Source organism: Octodon degus, unplaced genomic scaffold (genome assembly GCF_000260255.1).
Source record: "Octodon degus isolate 3935 unplaced genomic scaffold, OctDeg1.0 scaffold00136, whole genome shotgun sequence".
In the NCBI taxonomy this organism is placed as follows: Eukaryota; Metazoa; Chordata; class Mammalia; order Rodentia; family Octodontidae; genus Octodon; species Octodon degus.
In genome coordinates this window covers 1,009,548-1,028,268 of record NW_004524712.1, presented here as the reverse complement: position 1 = coordinate 1,028,268, position 18,721 = coordinate 1,009,548, and the positions used below count along the sequence as shown (strand labels likewise).

Genomic DNA, 18,721 nt, shown 5'->3' with positions numbered 1-18,721 from the left:
TTTCCCTGTCAGCCAAATCCATCGCCTCTGGGCCCGAACTGGTCAAGCGGTACCACTTGCAGATCCCCGAGGGAATCCTGAGCACGCAGAAACATGTGCTTTCTTCTTGCCTGGCCCTTGTCCCTCCTTTGGGTTTTTCAAAACTAAGTTTTATTGTGATGACCGCATTCCCTTACAAAAGAGCAGATAAACCCCAGATGTAGGGGCTGGAAAGATAGCTCCATGGTCTGAGTGCGTGCCTGGCAAGCACAAGGACCCAGGTTCAATCCTCAGTACAGCATGCCACCAAATAAATCAATAAAAAGATTTTTTACAAAAATCCCAGAGGTAGGTGCTGAAGAAGAGCCAGGCTGTGTTCTCAGAAGGTGAGGCAGGTGTCTGCTCACTGACTATCTGCGAAGTCCCTGTGATTATACCAGGACAGGGCAGAACAGCTCCGTGTCTCCGAGCGTTTGTCTTCACCCAGTACCTTTGCTGGGTGTTCAAGAGGACACAGAATCTACTCATGCCGATTGACCTCCCGCATCCCAGTGCACCACACAGGCCAGCCAGTCCAAGGCTTGGGTCAGACCCTCTTTATTGTCTCTTACACAAATAGGTCTCAGTCAGAACAGGTCTCAAGGGGAGGCACTGGCTTGCTGACTTCCAAACCAAACACAGCTACGAGGCCCAGGGGCTTCCGAGAACCACAAGCATCACCGCAGGAGAGACGAGGGCTCCATCCTGCTCCTCTTCATTCACAGGGCAGGGGCCCCATGCCCCAGTCTCTACAGTCTCATGACTTCATCAAAGGTCATCTTGGTTCCTGGCCATAGAGAGACAAAAAGATGCTGGGTGTTTTGTAAAGCCCTAGGCCAAGGCGCTAGGTCAGAGGAAGGGATCAATCTTTCTCCTAGTCCAACTCTCCCATGAATACCCAGGCCCCTCTCTAAGTTGAGTCATCTTGTCCTCTTGTTTTTCTTCTGTGTTTATTTGTTTAGTTTTTGTTGTACTGGTGATTAGACTCAGGGCATCTCCCTTGCTAGACAAGCACTCTACCACACAGAGCACAACATCAGCCTTTTGAAAACTTGTATTTTGGGTCAGGGTCAGGGTAAGGGTCTAAGTTGCCCAGGCTAGCCTCAGGCCTGGGATAGCAGGCATGCAACCTACGCTTTTGCCACCTGTCATTTCTTCTAGAGGACAGAGGATGTGTGCGTGTGCATGTGCATACACACACACACCAGCACAAAGAGTCTCCTCTTCGCCCCACCCCCCTGCGAAGTTCCTGTGATTATACCACGACAGGGGCAGGGCAGGTCCGTGTCTCCTAGTGTTTGTCTTCACCCACTGCCTTTGATGGGCCCCCAGGGCCTGTCCTACAGCCTTGTTCTTAGTCACCCGTTTGTCTATCCTCCCTAATCTTCTATTCTCATTGAGGTCCTATAGTCCCCACCTCTTGATGTTTCTGTCCTGGCCTTTGGCTCTGGCTTCGGCTCCGGCTTCGGCTCCGTCCAGGGCCCCGGGAACCCCGAGAACTGCCAGAGCCCCTGGAAGAGTTGCTCCCAGCTGTGGAACAGGTGCTGGTGCCTTGGCCACGGGACAGGAAGCGTGGCCTGCCATATGGGAGCCAGGCCTCTTCTGCAGGAAAACAGAGAAGGGCAGCTGGGCCCAGGCAAGAGGCACCCACATGCCCCGCTAACTGCTGTCCTAGTGCTGGGTAATGACAGAGGGGCGGGTGCTGGCCTTGGTCATGCTGAGAGCTGAGAAGCAGAGTGTTCAGGATACGGCCTTGTCCTAAGGAGGGCTCAGAAATATGTGGGAGCCTCCCAAATGGAGATAGCCCCAGGGCCAGGCAGATCCAGCTCTCAGACCCTGCTCTTCTGTCATCCTGGGCTTCAGTCCCAAGAAAGGACACACCTTGGATTTGCTCAAAGACAGCTACAGAGACGAGAGCCTTTGCCACTGGCCAGATATAAGAACACCACTAAAGGTGAAGGATGTTTGGGTAACACCTGGACTAGCCTCCAGTCCCCTCCGGTCACCCAGGTCCTCTTACCATCCTGATGGGGTCCCCGCTGGGCCCCAGGGGGCACTGCCTGCAACGCTCTCCTTTCCCCACTGCGTTCCCGCTCCAAAGAGGACAAGCTGCCTGTTGCTCTCAGCCCCAAGGCCCACCCTGCCTCCTCCTCTGGTGGTGGCAGGGGCGGTGGAGGCAAGTCTGGTGAGAAATGTGTTTTCAGCAGAGTCCAGTCTTCCTCCCACCTTCCTCCCCTGACAGCAGGAGGCTGCAAATGAATGGCCCACAACTCATCTGACCTAGCCCCCACCTCACCCTTGGTCTCCTGCCTCGCTCTCTCCCTGACTGTTCCCATCTCCCAGGCCCAAAGTCCCCTCACCCCCAGGACTGTGCTCCCTCCGATAGGGAGGAGCCTTGGGCTTCTTTCTGACTCGTGCACGTGGTCCTTGAAGTGAAGGTGTCATTTCTCCAGGTACCTGAACGGTTCTCCCTGTAGCATCAGGGGATGGAGAGAAGACAGGCAAGGGAGGGGGTCAGGTAAGCAAAAAATAAGATCGATGGGTATGGAGAGGTGGGGGCAAGTGAGGGTCTATAGACTCACCTGGGGCACTGCTGGGAGTGCTAGGAGTGGGGCCAGAGCTGAGGTGATGGGAGACTGTGGGGGCAGCACCTGGGCCAGCCAACCTTCCTTCATGGCTACTAAGAACGGGCTGGGAGATACTGAGAGGGGAACTTGGCCCAAGGGGTACCCTCCTGCAATGACACAAGACCTCTGCATTGGGTTGGCCCTCAAAAACTAAGAACCTTCCCGGCACTATCGCAGACACAGAAGAATAGTGTCCCACAAAGGTTCCCAAGCTAGGGGAGCTGGACCAGAGCCATATATGAAATACCTTCCGAATGCTTGCAGTCATCCAACGAACAGCCAGGTTGAGGACTGAGACTCCGTCAGCCCTTGTATCCTTCCCCATGTTACACTTCGACCCTGACACCTCCTCAGACCCCAGGACCTCAGATTCAGCTGTCCACCCACCCAGGAATGAGCAGGGATGTACAGAGGGCTTGAGATGTGTGAAGTCCACACACCTCCTTACCTGGGCATCTGGTGGGGATGGGGAATGTCACTGGAGGGCAGGGGAGGGTCAGGTGGTGAGGGTGTAAGAGTGGCTGTGGACTGCTGTCCATAGGAGGGTGTAGGAGAGGGGGTTTCCCCTTGGGATGGAGCCATTTGGCACCCCCCACTGATGCTGCGCTCAGTCAGGTGGCTTCTCTCAGGCATTGGTGGGCACCACTCTTCTGACTCTGAGCTGGGGACAAAGAGCAGGAAAGGAAGGAAAAGGCCAAGTAGTTCCCATACCTATCTCTTGCACTTTCCACCATCCCCTCCCTTCCTTGACCAGCATCTCTGCACCTGTATCCCAGAGGATCTCGGGGGTCCACACATGGGGCACTGCAGCAGGCAACATACTTACCTGCCCTCCAACTCCTCCTCAGGCACCTCTGGACAGCCCAGTTCACAGGAGGGAGGAGGTGGCGGCAGGGCTTCTGCCCAGTGCAGAGAGGGCATCTTCACAGCTTTTCCTAGAAGTTTCACTTTACCTCCCCCGGCTCCTGAGGAGAGTAGATGAGGATAACAGGAAAGAGCCAGAGACAAGACAAGGAGTCAGAAGGAAGGGCTGGGAAAGGTGCTGGAGTGTCAGGGTGCAGGAAACTCTGGAGAGGGCTAAAATTGGGGTATAAGGAATAGGGTCATACCACCATCCCCTTGACTCCATTCTGGAGGAGCATACTGGCTCCAGGTGCCTGGGTCCCCAGAGGAATGTTGGGGGAACCCCCCGTGGAAGGTCTGCAGCTCTTCCCCTGCTGGGTCAATGGTACTGTAGACAGGGCCCTCAGCAGAGGCAGCAGTGCCCCGCGCAGTCTGAGCCAGGTATAGGGAGATTCCTGCTTCTGAGGAAGAGAGAAAGGAAGGCCCAAGGGAGGAGGCAGAGGGCAGAGACAGAAAAACATAGGACTACAGGAGAAAGGAGGCCAAAGGGGGACTCCAGAGGATCAACCTCCACCCAGGACCTTCCACGCCAAGAGAAGGTAAAGGTCAGATCTGCCCCCCCACTCCCCCCCTCCCCCGTGTCCAAGACCAACCTCAGGAAGACTGGGGCTCTGCAGTTTTCCCCAGTAGGCTGGGGTGGGGGCGCCCTGAAGGAATTAGACCCTCTCACCATTGTAGTATCTGTCCTCCTGGTCAGGGTTGCTGGGGCAGCAGCTTCCCCTGGGTTCCTGGGCGGAAGGGCTTCCAGAAGGGTGGGGCCACGAGTCTGCCAGCCACGGGTAGGGGGCAGGGCTGAGGCCCATGGGTGGCCTGGGAGGGGAGCAGGTGAGAGTTGAGGATGGAGAACCCAAAGGTCAGCAAAGATGAGGAAGGTACAGTCATGGTACAGGCATGGTGGTGTTGGGGCGTAGGGAGCTGGAGATTCTCGGCAGGGAGGCAGGAAGGCCTGCAGCGGAAGGAGTGGGCTCAGTGGAAGCAGTTATCCTTGGGAGGCGGCTAGGAGAATTACCTGGAACTGGCTCCGGAGAGGCCCTCTGAATGTGGGAAGGACGCTGGGGAAGATGAGGGGAAAGACCATTGAGAAAAGGGCCAGTAGTGGGGTCTGAACCTCACTGGGGCAGACAAGGCTTACCTGCAGGTGTGTAGGCAAAGGAGGCTTCCGAAAAGGAACCCGTAGGAGAAAGAAGAGGGGAATAAGACGAGGGCTCGGGAACACCCATGTGTTTGGGCACTCACTGGCCGGGTCCCAAGTCTACTGGAAACGTGTCAGAACTCGGGTCTCAGAACTGTTCTAAAGCTCCCCAAATAATTCCTATATGCAGCCACAATCGATCGGAAACCACTAACCTCCGAACTTCAGCATCTCTCCAGAGATGCCTTCACTAGGGAGTACCAGAAATCAGGTCGACTACTTGCAATGGACCCTTCTGCCACCGAGACCCCGGCTCATAGTTTATTGCCTGGGACAGCAGACACTCCTCTGGCCAGGTCCCGCCCCCTCTCCGGCCAGACAGCTGACATTCTACTTAAGAGACTGAGCTGCAACCCCTGCTCTCTTCTGGCTTCTTAGGGGCACTTCTCCCTTCTCTCTAAATCCAGGCGTTGCCCATTCTTTGTGCTTTACCGCCAGCCACGATTTACAGCTCCTAGCGCCCGCAACCACGCCCGCAACCACGCCCGCCATCACGCCCGCCAGAGGCCCCGCCTGCCGGCTCGGGGGAGACAGGCTCCTGCGCCCCCAGCTCGGCCCTCACCGGTGTAGTGACTGAGCTCTTTGCGCTGCTTCTGGCGCCGGTAGAGGGCGGCGCAGAGCCCAAGCAGCAGTGCCCCGCAGGCCGCGCCGCTACCCGCGAGGAAGGCAGGCTCCCGCAGCACCCTCGCCAGCCGCTCCGCCGGCCCCCGGCCCACCTCTAGGCCGGGCTCGGATCCCGGAGGGGATGCTGTGGGGGGTCAGAGAGGGGAGGAAGGAGGGGCCCGAAACCCGGGTGCTGAGCAGGCGCGGCTACCCCAGCCCCCGGGCGTTTCCCAGCCCCCCTCCACGCCTACCGCTCCACTCACGCAGCTGCACTGGCGCCGGGGCACTGGCCACGCCCACGCCCGCGCCAGTGGCCGCAGCCACCAGAATCTGGTAGCGCAGACCCGGCAGCAGTCCACGGAGCGTCGCAGAGCGTGCCCAGCCTGCCGCAGACCGGTTGAGGTGAAAGCGGCTCTCATTGCCCAGGCACCAGATCTAGGGAGGATGAGAACCGGGTTTAGAGTCAGGGATGGGAATTCCGACCCCGTGGGAGACCTGAGGCTCCGGCGAGTAGAGGGAGCTTAGCAGGCATCAGTCACACCCCGACACTCTGGCATACCCCATCCTCACCCCAGCCAGCGCCAGCTCTAGGTTCCCACCACACGAATCCTGGACATGGAGGCTCCCTCTCCGTGCCCTTCCCTGCCCACCCATCCAGACTCTTCTCAAACCCTGCGCAGTACCTGGTATTCAGTGATGGCCCCATTTTGCAGGGAGGGCAGTGGAGGCTCCCAAGACACAGTGATACTGCTGTTGCCGTCACCTCCTAAGGCCACGGTCACTCCCTGGGGGGGACCACTGGGCGCTGGGCCAGGGTGGAACAGGACCAGGACACCGACAGTCAAGGCAAGCTGCCCCTTCTCCTCTCTGCTATTACGTCCTAGGGTCCTGAGAGACAACCCTCCCTCCCTCTCTTCCTCTCATTTTCCCTACCCTCCCCTGCAAACGCCCCCACTTCCGCCCCTGTTCCCCCCCCCCCCCCCCAGTTAGCAGTTCTGTGGCCTTCCTTACCCTCCTCTGGAATGCTTCTGGTCACAAAGGGGCTTTCAGGCCCCAGCCCCTCATGGCCTTGCGCTTGCACCTTGATCTGGATTTGGGCCCCTGGAGGTAGTCCTCTTAGCACTGTACTTTGCTGGCTTGGGTTCTGTAGATCTAGCACTGTCCAGCTCCCCCCATCAGGGCCTGCTACCCTCCAAGACACCCGGAAACCTTGTACCAGATGGACTGGGCCGTCCACCTATAGGACACAAGGCAACCCATAGGGGGAGGCTGGGCCACAGGATCCCCGCACCCCCCCCATCACCTGTAGCTACTCAGCTCATTTTGAAGGCCCTCATGTCCTCTCTCATCCTCCTCACCCTTAGCCTCATCCCGTGCCACACTCACTGTCCAGGACACCTGCAACATCCCGGCCCCAAGAACTCTGGGCTCCTGCATTCTCACAGCCACTTCAGCCAGGCCCTGCTGGCCTCTCCATGGGTCCTCCACTGGCCTGGATGGGTTGCTGTCTGTTGATCAAAGAGCCCATTCAGCAGGGCCACCAAAGACAAGGAGACAAGTCTGAGAATGAGTTTGTGCCCTACCTGTACCCTGCCCCACAGAGCATACCACTCAGTACACCAGGGTCAGGCCGGGGCTTGTCAGGGGAATCATTTGCAGAGGTGGACCCAGGTGTCCAGCTAACAGGCGTGTTCTCTGCATAACTACAGATGCCTCTGTCAAAGGCCTGGATTCCTCGTTTCTAACATGAAGATGCCCTCAAGGTCTCTTCTAGTCTGAACAGCCCATTATCGATGGGTAAAATGTGCAGAAATGAGCAGCTACCAAAATGAACACCTACCCACCTTCCCTCCTTCCTCTCTTGTTCCCACCTTGAGAGGGACACATGACCTATTCCAGACCTAGCATAGGATGAAAGATCACTCTGATCTTCCATGGTGGTGTAGTTTGGGGAGGGGATCTTGTGTGTGTTACATGTCATCCCCACAGCCCAGGGACTCTGACTTTACCCTTGGTGCGGACAGGCTTAGACACAGGACTGGGCTCACTGAGGCCCCAGGCTCCCACAGCTCGTACCAGGAACAGGTAGATAGTATTGGGTTGTAGACCGCTGACCGTGTGTGTCTCCAGCTGCACACTGTCTGCCACTGTCCGCCATGTGTTCCCAGCTGCTTGGCTACGACAGCAACGTGGTGACAGGGTTATGTCTCAGACAGGGACCCTCAGCCTGTCTACTCCACCTCACCCACTGCCTGTGGAACCCTACTGCCTTCTCACTTTGGGAGAGGGTCCTGCAGAATCCCTCCCCACAGGAGCGAAGACCTGAAGGGCATAGGGTGCCCTCCTTTTAATTGCCCGGGTTTCATTCAGAACTTTCTCCATACCTGAAGGCCTCTATCACATAAGAGGTGACCGTGGCCCCAGCCTGTGGATTGGGCTTCCAGATCAAAGTAATGCTGTTCTTGGTGATCTCAGTCACTACTGGCTGAGAGGGAGGCCCCGGAGGGGTGCGGGGTTCTGTAGGGGGATCTAGAGATGCTCCCCAATTTTCTGCAGTGGTAGATAATCATTAGGTAGAAAGATGGGAAAAGATGGCCCCAGGGTATCCTGTGTCCGTCCCAGAGGAGCTGTGGAACTGGGCAGTAGCGATGGTCATAGAGCAACAGAGTAAATGCTACTCTCATCTGCCTCCCATCCCCACCGCTGTGGCCATGGTGTTTGGAAGATAAAATTAGCCCTGGGTTTGGGGAGTTATTGATTACCTTTGAAGCAGGTTGGGAGAAAGCTGCTGGCACAACAAGGGAATGAAGAAAAAACTCACCCTGCTTCCCAAGCCAACCGCTCCAGGTGGCCTCCCCTATTGAGCTCTTGGCCACACAGCTGTAGAAACCCATGTCCATCTCCTGTAGGAGAGGGTAAAGCACAGGACACTGGGAGTTGAGCAAGGTGGGGTGAGGGGTAGAGACAGGTAACAGAAGGATGAAGAAGGTGCGGATACTTTAGAAAGTCTGAGATCAGAGGGAAAGAAATGGGTTTAGATGAGTCGGGAATATAGCTCAACATCACAACATCTGCCCAGCAAGCACAAGGTCCTGAGTTCAATTCCAAAAAAGAAAGAGGTTTGAAATGGCTTTGGTGGTAGCTGGGACCCGGTTCAGGTGAAGATTGCTGCTGTAGACAAACAAGTGAAGATGTTTCCCTCCCTTTGCATCTTGGCTCAGTTTGGAGGACAGAAGAATCCGCCTTGGGCTACTCAGTTTAGAGCCACTGCAGTGTCACAGCCAGCTGCATTAGGCATCCAGCAGCCATCCCTTCTTGGAGCATCTCCTACTCTTTAAACACAGCCAACTGCATTGGTGGCAGCAGGCCTTACCTTACCACACAGATGCCAGCAAACTACCAGTTAACACAGACTGCAGCATTGTGGCAACAGGCTGCAGGTGCCGCATTCCAACAGCAACATTCACAACCTCAGCAGGGCTTGTACAGTGTGCAGCAACAGGGTCTCACTATGCAGCTCAGACTTGGAGCGATTCTCCTGATTTCTGTCTGCCTACTGCTAGGATTACAGGTATGCGCCACCACGCCTGGACTCTCGCTGGCTCAGTGTGCCCAGGGGCAGGGCCAGTGCAGCATGTGTTGCCAGGGATTGAACCCTGGCCCCTGTGCTTACCTGACCAAGCGCTTAGTCCTTTGAGCCTTATTTTATTTTTATTTTTTTGCGGAACCAGGGATTGAACTCAGGCCCTTGTGCTTGCCAGGGAAGCAAGCCAGGCTTCCACTGAGCCATCTCCTTGGCCCCCCCAAGCTCAGTATTTTAATTTGAAACTTATAAATCCTATCTTCTTCACTTATGTCAAGAGTATACACCACATTTGTGAGCTCCTCCCCACTGTTCCTTTTCTGGTAAAAGTGTTATTGTTGCCAGAGAAACCATGTCAGAGTGTATGGTTTTTCACGATGAGCACTTGTGGTAAATCTGACCGATACTAGAAGTTTTCATTTTAGACATATATATGAATTGGATAGCCAGTGCTACTTTTATATAGTTAGCAGATTGATGATATAAAATAGTTTTAGTAGTATGGTAATGAACTCATTGTTGAAGTAGAAATCTCCTTAAGGGAATTATGGGGGTTTTATGTGTTATTTCTTTGAACAAAAAAGTCATTTTTAGCTGAATATGGTGGCATACCTCTGTAATGCTAAGCAATCAGGACGCTAAGGCGGGAGAATCAACACCAGCATGGGTTACCTAGTGAATTCAAGGCTAACCTGAAATGCATCGTGAAACTCTGTCTCAGAGAAACAAAAAAGCAATCAAATTTCTAAGCCTGGTAAGATGGGACACACCTGTAATCCTCACATTTACTGAGGCTGAGGCAAGAAGCAAGCCCTAGACTACATAGGGAGCTGAAGCCCAGTTTGGGACTAGATAGCAAAACCCCTGGTGTGGTGGCACTTGCCTATAATCCCAGATACTTTGGAGAATGAGGCAGGAAGATTGTGACTTCAAGGCCAACCTGGACAACTTTGTGAGGTTCCAGCCCAAGAAAAAGAAAAATTGAATTTCATGATTTTTTTTTTAAAAATGTAGGAGTCAGGGAGATGGCTCAGTAGAATAAGCACCCCTGGCTAGTGTAACGGCCTGAGTTCAATCCCCAATTCCGGGAAAAAAAAAAAAAAAAGGAAACCAAAAAAAAAAAAGACCATAGGGTTAGAGGCCCAAGGAGGTACTTACTTGATGGGGATGTGGACCAGCTTGCCACTCTGTTACAAAAGCCCCAGGGGAGACACTCACCTGAACTCTGGTGATGTGCAGGGTGCCGTTGGCCATTAGGTTGAACTGGAGGTCATCCCCTGGCAGCCATTGCCCGTCTTTCTTCCATCGGATGCTGGGCTGTGGGTCCCCAGACACTCTGCATGGCAACCACACAGAGGAGCCCAGAGCCAGGGTCTGATTGGATGGTCCCTGGAGGATGACGGGGGGTAGCCCATCCAAGGAGGCTGAGAGAGGAAGAACTTGGGCATCTCAGGGGAAGAGTCTAGGGTCAGGCGACCAGTCCCTTAGTCTCCTCAGCTTCCTTCTGCCTTTCCACTCCCAGTCAACCTGGTGACAAGGGCCTGGGACCTTTCTGCTCCTGTGTTCCAAACTTTAAGGAACACCCCCCACCCCCATCAGGCTATTGTGTAGCTTTTAAGAGAAACTGAGCTTTTAAAGCCATGTCTTTCCAAATGATGGGTCCAGTGCTCTTGTCGAGCAAATACCTCCTTTTATCTCCAACAGGGCCTTGGCCAGGATGCTGCCAGCCACACTGACAGCCTGGCACACATAGTAGCCAGCGTCCCCGCTCTGCACTGCAGTGATGTTGAGCTGGCCTCTGGGAGAGACCGAGAAGCGCCCCGTGGGCTGAAGGGACTGATTAGGGAAAAGCAGGACCTAGGACAGAGCAAGGAACCAAGAGAGGCCGTGAGCCCTAGCGGGCAGGCACCCTTCCCCAAGCCTGTTCCTCCAAATCCTGCCGATGCCTTGCTTCTAGCTCACACCGCCCCCAGCTGTGAAAGTGATGGTGGCCTGTTTACAAGAACAAAGAAATCTTACTGGACTACTTTGGAGACAACTTCCCTCTGTGACTTTCTGGTTGGGAAACAGCAAACTGAAGCCTTGCTTTCTGCCAATTTGATTCTTACAGAGTAGTTAACGGGATTAGATGTCTTTCTGGTTTTGCTATTTTACTTTCGATAAACACAGAGAAGGTAGACCCAGATATGGGTCTCTGACGGACACCTATTCCCACTTCTGTGGTCATCATTGTCTTCATTGCTGTGATAATGTAATTATGATAAATACACTAGGTAGCAGTGCTAGAGGAGATGCTGGAAACCTGTGGCTGTGGATTTGGGAGACACTAGCAGGTTGCCCAATTTCCCACTAGGGGGAGAAAATCAGACTTATTTTATTATACTGACCCTGTTTCCTAGTAGCAAAATTCTCATCTTTCCCTTAGAGGGACCTCCTGATATAGCCTCAGTGAATGTTCTTCCAGTGAGTGTATGATCTGTGATTGGTTTGCTTATACAGAGGGCATAACTGTGAGCTTGCTCTGGAAAAGGTGGTGATAATAGCAAGAACAAATTCTGTTCCAGTTAAACACTTGCTTTCCAGAGGATTTTTCAACATCCAAAAGCCAAGGCCCAAAAAGCCTGGGGGAGGGGATCTAATTGGATATGCTGCATTCTTTTGACCAAAATGAGAAGACTTTCCAGGCTGGGGAGATGGCTTAGTAGAAAAGGCGCTTGCCTGGCAAGCACAGGGGCCCGAGCTCAACCCCCAGTTCTGCCAAAAAAAGAAAGAAAGAAAATGTAATGTAAAGAGAGAAGATTTTCTGAACATTTACCACTCTGAACTGTCCCTTACTACCTAAACATATTACTGTATTATTTTTAACTTTACAAAGTGTCCAATGTTCTAGGTCATTTATATCCATTTTTTCTTTTTTTGCAGTACTAGGGATTGAACTCAGGACTTTCTGTCTGCCAGGCAGACACTTATATATCCATTTTTCTGGGTTCAGCTTCCCAAGTAACCTGCAAAGATTTCTAGTGGGTAGGACACCAGCTGTGACACAGATGCCCTGAGAGAAGTTTACAGAATGCAGAGGGTGGTAGACTAAGCCCCACAGGAAGAGCCGGCAGGCAGGACAGTGCAGCAGGCCACCTACTTGGCTCCCCTCCTTTTGCCAGAAGACAGCAGGTGGGGGATTTCCTTTGGTCTCACACTGGAAAACCACGTCATCACCAGGAGCTGCCATCTGGTCCTGGGGCTGGGTTACTAACTGGGGTGGGACTAGGGAGAGGAGTGAGATAAACAACAGGGACTCAGTAGAACTGAGGGAGAAGGATGCAGGAGAGAGAAGCCCACGCCTAGCTTTTGCTCAAAGCACCCCTCCTTCCAACCACCTCATGTGTCCCCCCACATTTGCGCTGTCCTCCCTGCCCCATCCTTCTCCACTCCAGCCATGCTCCACCTGCCCTCACACTGCCCTTGTTTCCTGAAGTCTTGCTTGAGGCCTCACCATGAACACTGAGGGAGCCCGAGGCTTCAATGCGGCCCACGCTGTTCTCCGCCAGACAGGTGTAAGTCCCTTCATCTTCGGCGCTCACACGCCCAATCCAAAGGCTGTGGTCACTCCGGATCTCATACCTGCTCCACTCCCCGCCCCCAAGCTAGGTTGGCCACAGCCGCAGGGCCCTTCTCTCTCCCTTGGCCAAAGCCAGAGTGTAGAGGCAAAGTGGGACTCAGTAGGTACAGAAAGGCAAGACAAGACTCTGACATAGTGGGGACTGCATGGGACAAGGACCACAGGTCCTGGGGAATAGGGACACAGAGGTTCTGCACTGTGGGAGGGGATCAGCTTTCCCGCTCTCTGGGGCAGAAAAATCCCTTGAACTACAAGGGCTTCTTACAGGTAGAAGGAAGGGGCCTCTCACCTGCCAGTGGGCAGTTCCCCATCCTCCTTGCGCCAGCGTAAATGAGGTGGAGGATCTCCCTGCACCTCACATAGGAAATTCACAGGGGCATCAGCCAGGACCACCTGGTTTACTGGTTTACGCAGGAATGAGGGACGCTCTACAGAGTGGAGCCAGTGAACAGTCAGGGCACCTGCGCAGCTACTTCCTTCTTGGGCTACCCATCCCTTAACTCCACAGCTCCCAGTGCCTACCCAGTACCACAAGTTCAGCAGCCCCACTCTCCCGTTCTCCCGCCATGTTGGAGGCCACGCACACATACGTCCCAGCATCACTCTTGAACGTATGTGACATCATCAGCTTTCCTCCACGTATCTGCAGAGTAATAACAGTAATGTTGATCCTTTATAACTGCCAATATGTGTGTGTGTGTGTGTGTGTGTGTGTGCACGTGCACAACATTTATTTGGTTCTCATAGTGAGCCCATGAAAACAATCTACAAATTGAACCACATATCAGATATGTGGTTCCTGGGAGCTCATGCGCCTCTCTTTACTTTTACTCTTTTTTTTTTTTTTTTTTTACATTTTGGTCTTTTGTGGCAGGGTGTCACTAAGTAGCCCCAGCTGGCCTTGAACTCAGAAGCAGTCCTCCTGCCTTAGCCTGGGATTACCGTTGTGTACCACCTGTCCTTGCCTCTCTTACATCCACTCCACCCAACCTGCCTCTCTCTCTCATGCCACAGCTGACTCTCAGCTTCTGACCATCTGATGCCTCAAATCTCAAATCTCCCACCACTGCAACACTGAGAGCTTGTTGTCAGGTCTGAGGACCTTAGAGTCAGGCTTTTCTCTTTTGAGACAATGTCCCAGGTCATCGCCTGTGGCCCAGCTCTCACCGTGATCCTTCCCTCCTCTTCCTTAAGCCTTGCACCGTCCTTCTTCCAAGTCACAGAAGGCTCTGGGTGGCCCTTGGGGGGCACACATTCCATTACTGCAGGCTCCCCCACAGCCACCACCGCATTGCCAGGAGACTGCCGGAAATCTTCACGGAGGACTGAGGAGAGAGAAGAGGGTCATGTGAGAAGAAAGCTCAGGAGAGTAAACGGTATGGTGTGAAGTAACTGGGTGATGACACACGGTAGGTATTTTCTCCGGGAGGTGTTCTTGCTCAGTTTTTAAAATGCCAGGCTAGAGTCGGACCTGGCCGTGGTATGGGCCTTGGAGTTAGGCGGAGGTTCAGTTCCGAGCAGGAAGCCTAGCCTAGGCTGAGACCCCTGAGCTGGTTCTTGGTCGGACCACCACGTGCGCAGCTGCTTCTCGCAGGCTCTGGCGGCATATCTCACCTGCTACTTCCAGAGAGGCATTTCTGCTGGCCGCTGCCCCCAGGTAGTTCCTTGCCACACACGTGTAGATACCTTCATCTGGCCGCGCACGGCGCCCATGCACGATGCGTGGGAAAAAGAGGGCGCCGCTGGGCAGCAACAGGCGGTGTGCGCGTGGGTCCTCGCGCGCAGTGGCCACGCGCGCCCCGTTCTTGTACCACTCTATGTTCGGTCGGGGACGTCCCTCAGCACGACACGGCAGCGTGGCCGGCTCGCCCCGCGAGACCAGCAGATCTGGTGGCTGCTCCACGATGCGGGGCATGGCGTCCTCCAGCCCAACTTTGGACCCTGGGGGCAGAGGATGGAGAGGGCTCAGACTGAAACTGCAGAGGGAAGGAGACCCCCTAGGTCACCTCATATTCCGGGTTCTGTCTCCTAGAACTCAGTGCCCACCTGCCCACCCTCTTCCTCTGCAGGCTCCAACGTCTCCTTATTGTCCACTTTCTTGGGTGGGAAAAGAGATGCCTAAGACGAGAAGATCCGCAGAGAAATCAGAACTCAGACTCCTAAACGAGCTTTCTGAATCTCCTGAAGACCACCTTCCTTGGCAAGTGTAAATGAGGAATGGAGACTGTCCTGCCTGGTTTTCACCTATCCTGTTGATGTCTCTGCTCGGTGAACAACCAAGCACAGTGCACCAGAGACAAAACTTCTTTTAAATTCCTCTGCATGGCCAGGATCAGTAAAATGAACAGTGTGGGTTGGCCTTGTGTCTCTTATAAAAGGTAAAATGTGTGTGATCAGGCTGGGGTTCAAGACTGGAGGAAAGGGTTCTTGGGCTCTATGACACCCCAGGTAATGCTAGCTCCCTTAGAGGGTCCTGTGATGTCTTGGGCAACGAATGCAAATGGGAGCAGAAGAATGAGTGAGGCTGCCTGTCCTGAAAAAGGCATAGTTTTTTTAAAGCAGCTTATTCAACTGGTTGATGTAGCCAAGAACCACACTGGGGAGAAAAGAATCCCTCTAGGTCCATGGTTCACCAGATCAATTCGTCCCTATAGCCTCTCCTGCCTCTGCTCTACATTCTTGACCTTTTTGATCACTGTGGCATGGTTTGGGATTTCAGACCTGGTTTACACCGTACTCATTCTGATGTCATCCCTTGGATTTTGTAAGCAAGTACACAGCTGATGTGAAAATGTTGATGTTTATTCTAAACGTGAACTACATTTTGAGAATGTAATACTTTATTTTATGCTCCTGTTAACTATGCATTGCATTATATGAGAACCTCCTGACAAAAATAGCAAGACCAGGCTGGCAAAAGAGCTCAGGAGATTAAAGTGCCTGCAAGCAGATGCAGGGGTCTGCTGTACTGGCCCCATCCTTGGGGCGCACTGAGATGGCAATTGAGATTGGGCACGGTGGTGAGCGCCTGTAATCCCAGCTCTTGGGAGGTTGTAAACAGGCAGACCACTATGAGTCTGATCTAGTAGTGAGACCCTGAACACCCTGTAGAATAAATAAATAAATAAATAAATAAAATTTAAAAATAGCAAGACCAGCAAGAGGTCAAGCATATCCTACAAAAAGACCAGAAACCAAAATACATATGCAGCTGATACACGTATACAGAGTGTGCTTAGTCATGTATGAAGACAGCCATAGGTGTGATAGTTGAAGTAAGGATTATTTCTTTGTAGAGTGCCATTGGTATTTTCATTATGGCTCATATAGGAGTATTTTTCTTTTTCTTTTTTATTTTATTTTTGAGACAAGGTCTCACTATGCAGTTCAGGCTGGCTTTGAGCTCACTTTCTAGCCCAGGCTTGTCTTGAACTTGAAATAATCCTCCCGCCTCAGTCTCCAGAGCACTGGGATTACAGGTGTCTGCCACCATACCCGGCTGTAGCTCATACAGGAATTTATTTCTGTTGTTCTGTTTTAGATTTTGTACACAAAACCAGTCGATGTTGAAAATTTTGATGGTTTCTAAGAAACACTCTTTTTTAAAAAAATAATTCTGGGCTTAATTTTTCTTTCAGTCCCGCCTTCTGAAGAGGGTTTGTAACCCTTATGACCAGTAGGTGCCGCTGCAGCCTCGGTAATCTGGATATCCGGGGCTGCTGGGGGCACCTGTTCCTCACCACGCCCCCACCCCGCCCCGCTCCTCCCACTCGGGTACCCAATTCCCCAGGGACCTCCGCTTCCAAATCCAGTGTGAGATTAGGTTTATTTCCTGTCCCTCTCCTTAGAAATTCTGCTTAGATAAAGCTGGATGGATGACCACGTGCAGGCGCCGCCCTGGATTTTACTTAACTGGGTGGGAACAAAATTAGTTTCTCTCCCACTTGGGAAAGTAATTTCTGAGTCTTCTCCCTTCTAAATGCAACTCTCTGCCACTCTCTTGTCTCGTCTCCTTCCCATCCCGGCCCCCATTGGATCACACTCCATGGGAGGCCACCCTCAGTGGTTAAGAGTTGGAATCACCCGGAGCTGGAACTTCTGAACTTCTTAGACTTCCTAGCTGTCTAAGAACTTGGGCAAATTGTTTGACTTTTCTGATCTCGGTGTCTTTATCTGTGATCTGGGAGTCCCAAGGCCAAAATGGATGTAGTGAACTCGAGGACGAGGTCTGCAAATCTTCCACCGAGACTGAAGGCGCTTTCTCTCCAGCAACCCTACTCCACCGCGGCCCCGGTAGTTTCTACCATGACTCCGAGATGGAACGGAAGCCGGCTGAGCTCTGTGAGTGCGAAGACTGCTCCGTGCCGGTTTGGACCGGTCTAGTACCACTCACCTTCTATACATTTGCTTCTCGGTGGCGAAATGTGACTATGCCTGCCTTCCCCGTGCCTTTCCGCTCTGAACTGTCAAGCTTAAGGACTGACAAAGGGCGCACGGCGCCGCGCCGGGACGGCAATGGGAAGGGGTCTGCGTTCAACCTCCTGGCAATCCTCGGGGGAGAATGCAGGACTCCGCCTCATTCCCGTCCTCTCCTCCCCACTCCTTTCATACAGTATCACGGCCCTTTCGCCCTAATTCCCGCAGACACAGCTGCACGCTCCCTTTCCCGGAATTTCTTCCTTGTCATTCCTGTCTCGGGAGATGCTTCAACAGCGGCCTAATGAATAGCTAATGGCCATGCTAATGGGGCTCTGGAGCTCCTCCCTAGCCACCTGGAGCACCCCCCACACAAACACACACACACACACACACACACACACACACACACGCCTCTTTTCTTCTTAGACTTCCTCTGCAGAGGTCTCCTTTCTCGCACCTTCGAGTCCCCGGCCCGAAGCTCGCGCCTGGACCCAAGCAAGTCAGCCGAAGGGCTGCGGCGGGAGCACCTGAAGGCCAACGCCGGAGAAGGAGGCGCCGGGGCAGCGGGGTTCCGGCGCGGCCGGCAGAGGGCGCGATCGGCCTCTCCCCCTTCCCCGGGCGCCAGCTACCCGGCCTCCCCGCAGCGCTCGGGGACGCCCTCTGTCTCCGCCACTTATTAATCACTGTAATTAGCGGCAACCACCTCGCCGCCGGCGCTACCCGCTGGCCGAAGCTGAGCTGCGTGGGCGGCCGTGAGTTCCACTGCAGTCACAAACTTAGCTCTGAGTTCCCCGGAAGAGACAGCTGCCCGACCCCCCGAGTGAAGCCCAGCCCTCTGACATCCCCACCCGGGTGCGCAGAGCGAGCTCCCTAGAAAACCTCCTGCCTAGCGGATCCCCGAGCCCCCGAGCCCCAGCCCAGGGCCCCCGCGCCCCTCGCCTGCCGCTGCCAGCGCGTATTCCCCTAGGTGGGGTGGACGTGCGGGCAGTTGGGGAGGGGAGGAGCCCCTGACCTCCCGCAGACCTCCCCCCCACTGCTCTTGTGCCCCACTTTCCCTGGAGGCGTCGCCCTCCTGGACTCGGGACAGGGCCGCTTCGCCTCGCGTTCCACGCCGCCTCCCGCTTCAGCTCCATCCTGGTGCCCGCCGTGCCCACCCGGGGGTCTCACCATTGACAGAGGGGTCCCCGGTAGGCAGTAGGCTGTGGTTGAGCGCCGCCAGCGAAGAGTTAAAGCTGCCGAAGAGCAGCTCGCTGGAGTTGGAGATGTCCCCTGCCAGGGAGTCCACGAACAAGTTCATCTGCAGCAGCGTCTTGAGCAGGTAGCGCAGCATGGCGCGACCCGGCCCGGCCCGAGGTGGGGGGCTCCGAGCCCAGCCCCTGGGCCTGGGACCCGCGGGCCGGGAGCCGGGCGCCCCTCCACCGCCTGGGCGCGCTGCCGCAGCCACGGTGCCGCTGTCCTTCGCGCGCCTGGGAACGGCCGGCGCCCCTCGCCTGCACCGCGAGTCCTTCTCTCCACCCCCCAGCGCTGAAGTCCCGGGGGGGGGGGGCCCTGGGCGGGCGGAAAGCAGGTGCCTCGCGCCGATCACGGCGTAATTAAGGGCTTAATCCGCCTCCTTCCAAGCTCCCACCCCCACCCCGACGGCCACTCGCAGGGCGGGAGACGAGAGTGGCCGAGCCTGTTCGCTGAAGTCCCCGCCCCGCAGCCTTGGCCTGCGTCCTGTCGCGGATGCGGGAGAATTTCCTTCCTTTCTTAATGCA

At 54.5% G+C, this 18,721-nt stretch overlaps 1 protein-coding gene across 1 annotated transcript; it reads right to left on the bottom strand.

Moving 5' to 3' along the window:
* Positions 1 to 701: 701 nt before the first annotated feature.
* On the bottom strand, positions 702 to 18,471 carry Robo3 (roundabout guidance receptor 3). Its single transcript, XM_004641382.2, has 28 exons — positions 18,132 to 18,471; positions 14,160 to 14,486; positions 13,713 to 13,870; positions 13,068 to 13,188; positions 12,835 to 12,973; positions 12,420 to 12,547; positions 12,066 to 12,190; positions 10,612 to 10,783; positions 10,145 to 10,350; positions 8,165 to 8,246; positions 7,728 to 7,893; positions 7,353 to 7,519; positions 6,730 to 6,851; positions 6,355 to 6,580; positions 6,027 to 6,148; positions 5,607 to 5,778; positions 5,303 to 5,488; positions 4,681 to 4,704; positions 4,558 to 4,600; positions 4,219 to 4,358; positions 3,755 to 3,949; positions 3,472 to 3,610; positions 3,094 to 3,306; positions 2,601 to 2,752; positions 2,379 to 2,489; positions 2,039 to 2,200; positions 1,436 to 1,620; positions 702 to 805 (listed from the first exon to the last, which is right to left on the bottom strand). Exons 1-28 carry the CDS (start codon positions 18,292 to 18,294, stop codon positions 794 to 796), a joined length of 4,158 nt encoding a protein of 1,385 aa, XP_004641439.1. The 5' UTR covers positions 18,295 to 18,471; the 3' UTR covers positions 702 to 793.
* Between the last annotated feature and the right edge of the window lie 250 nt (positions 18,472 to 18,721).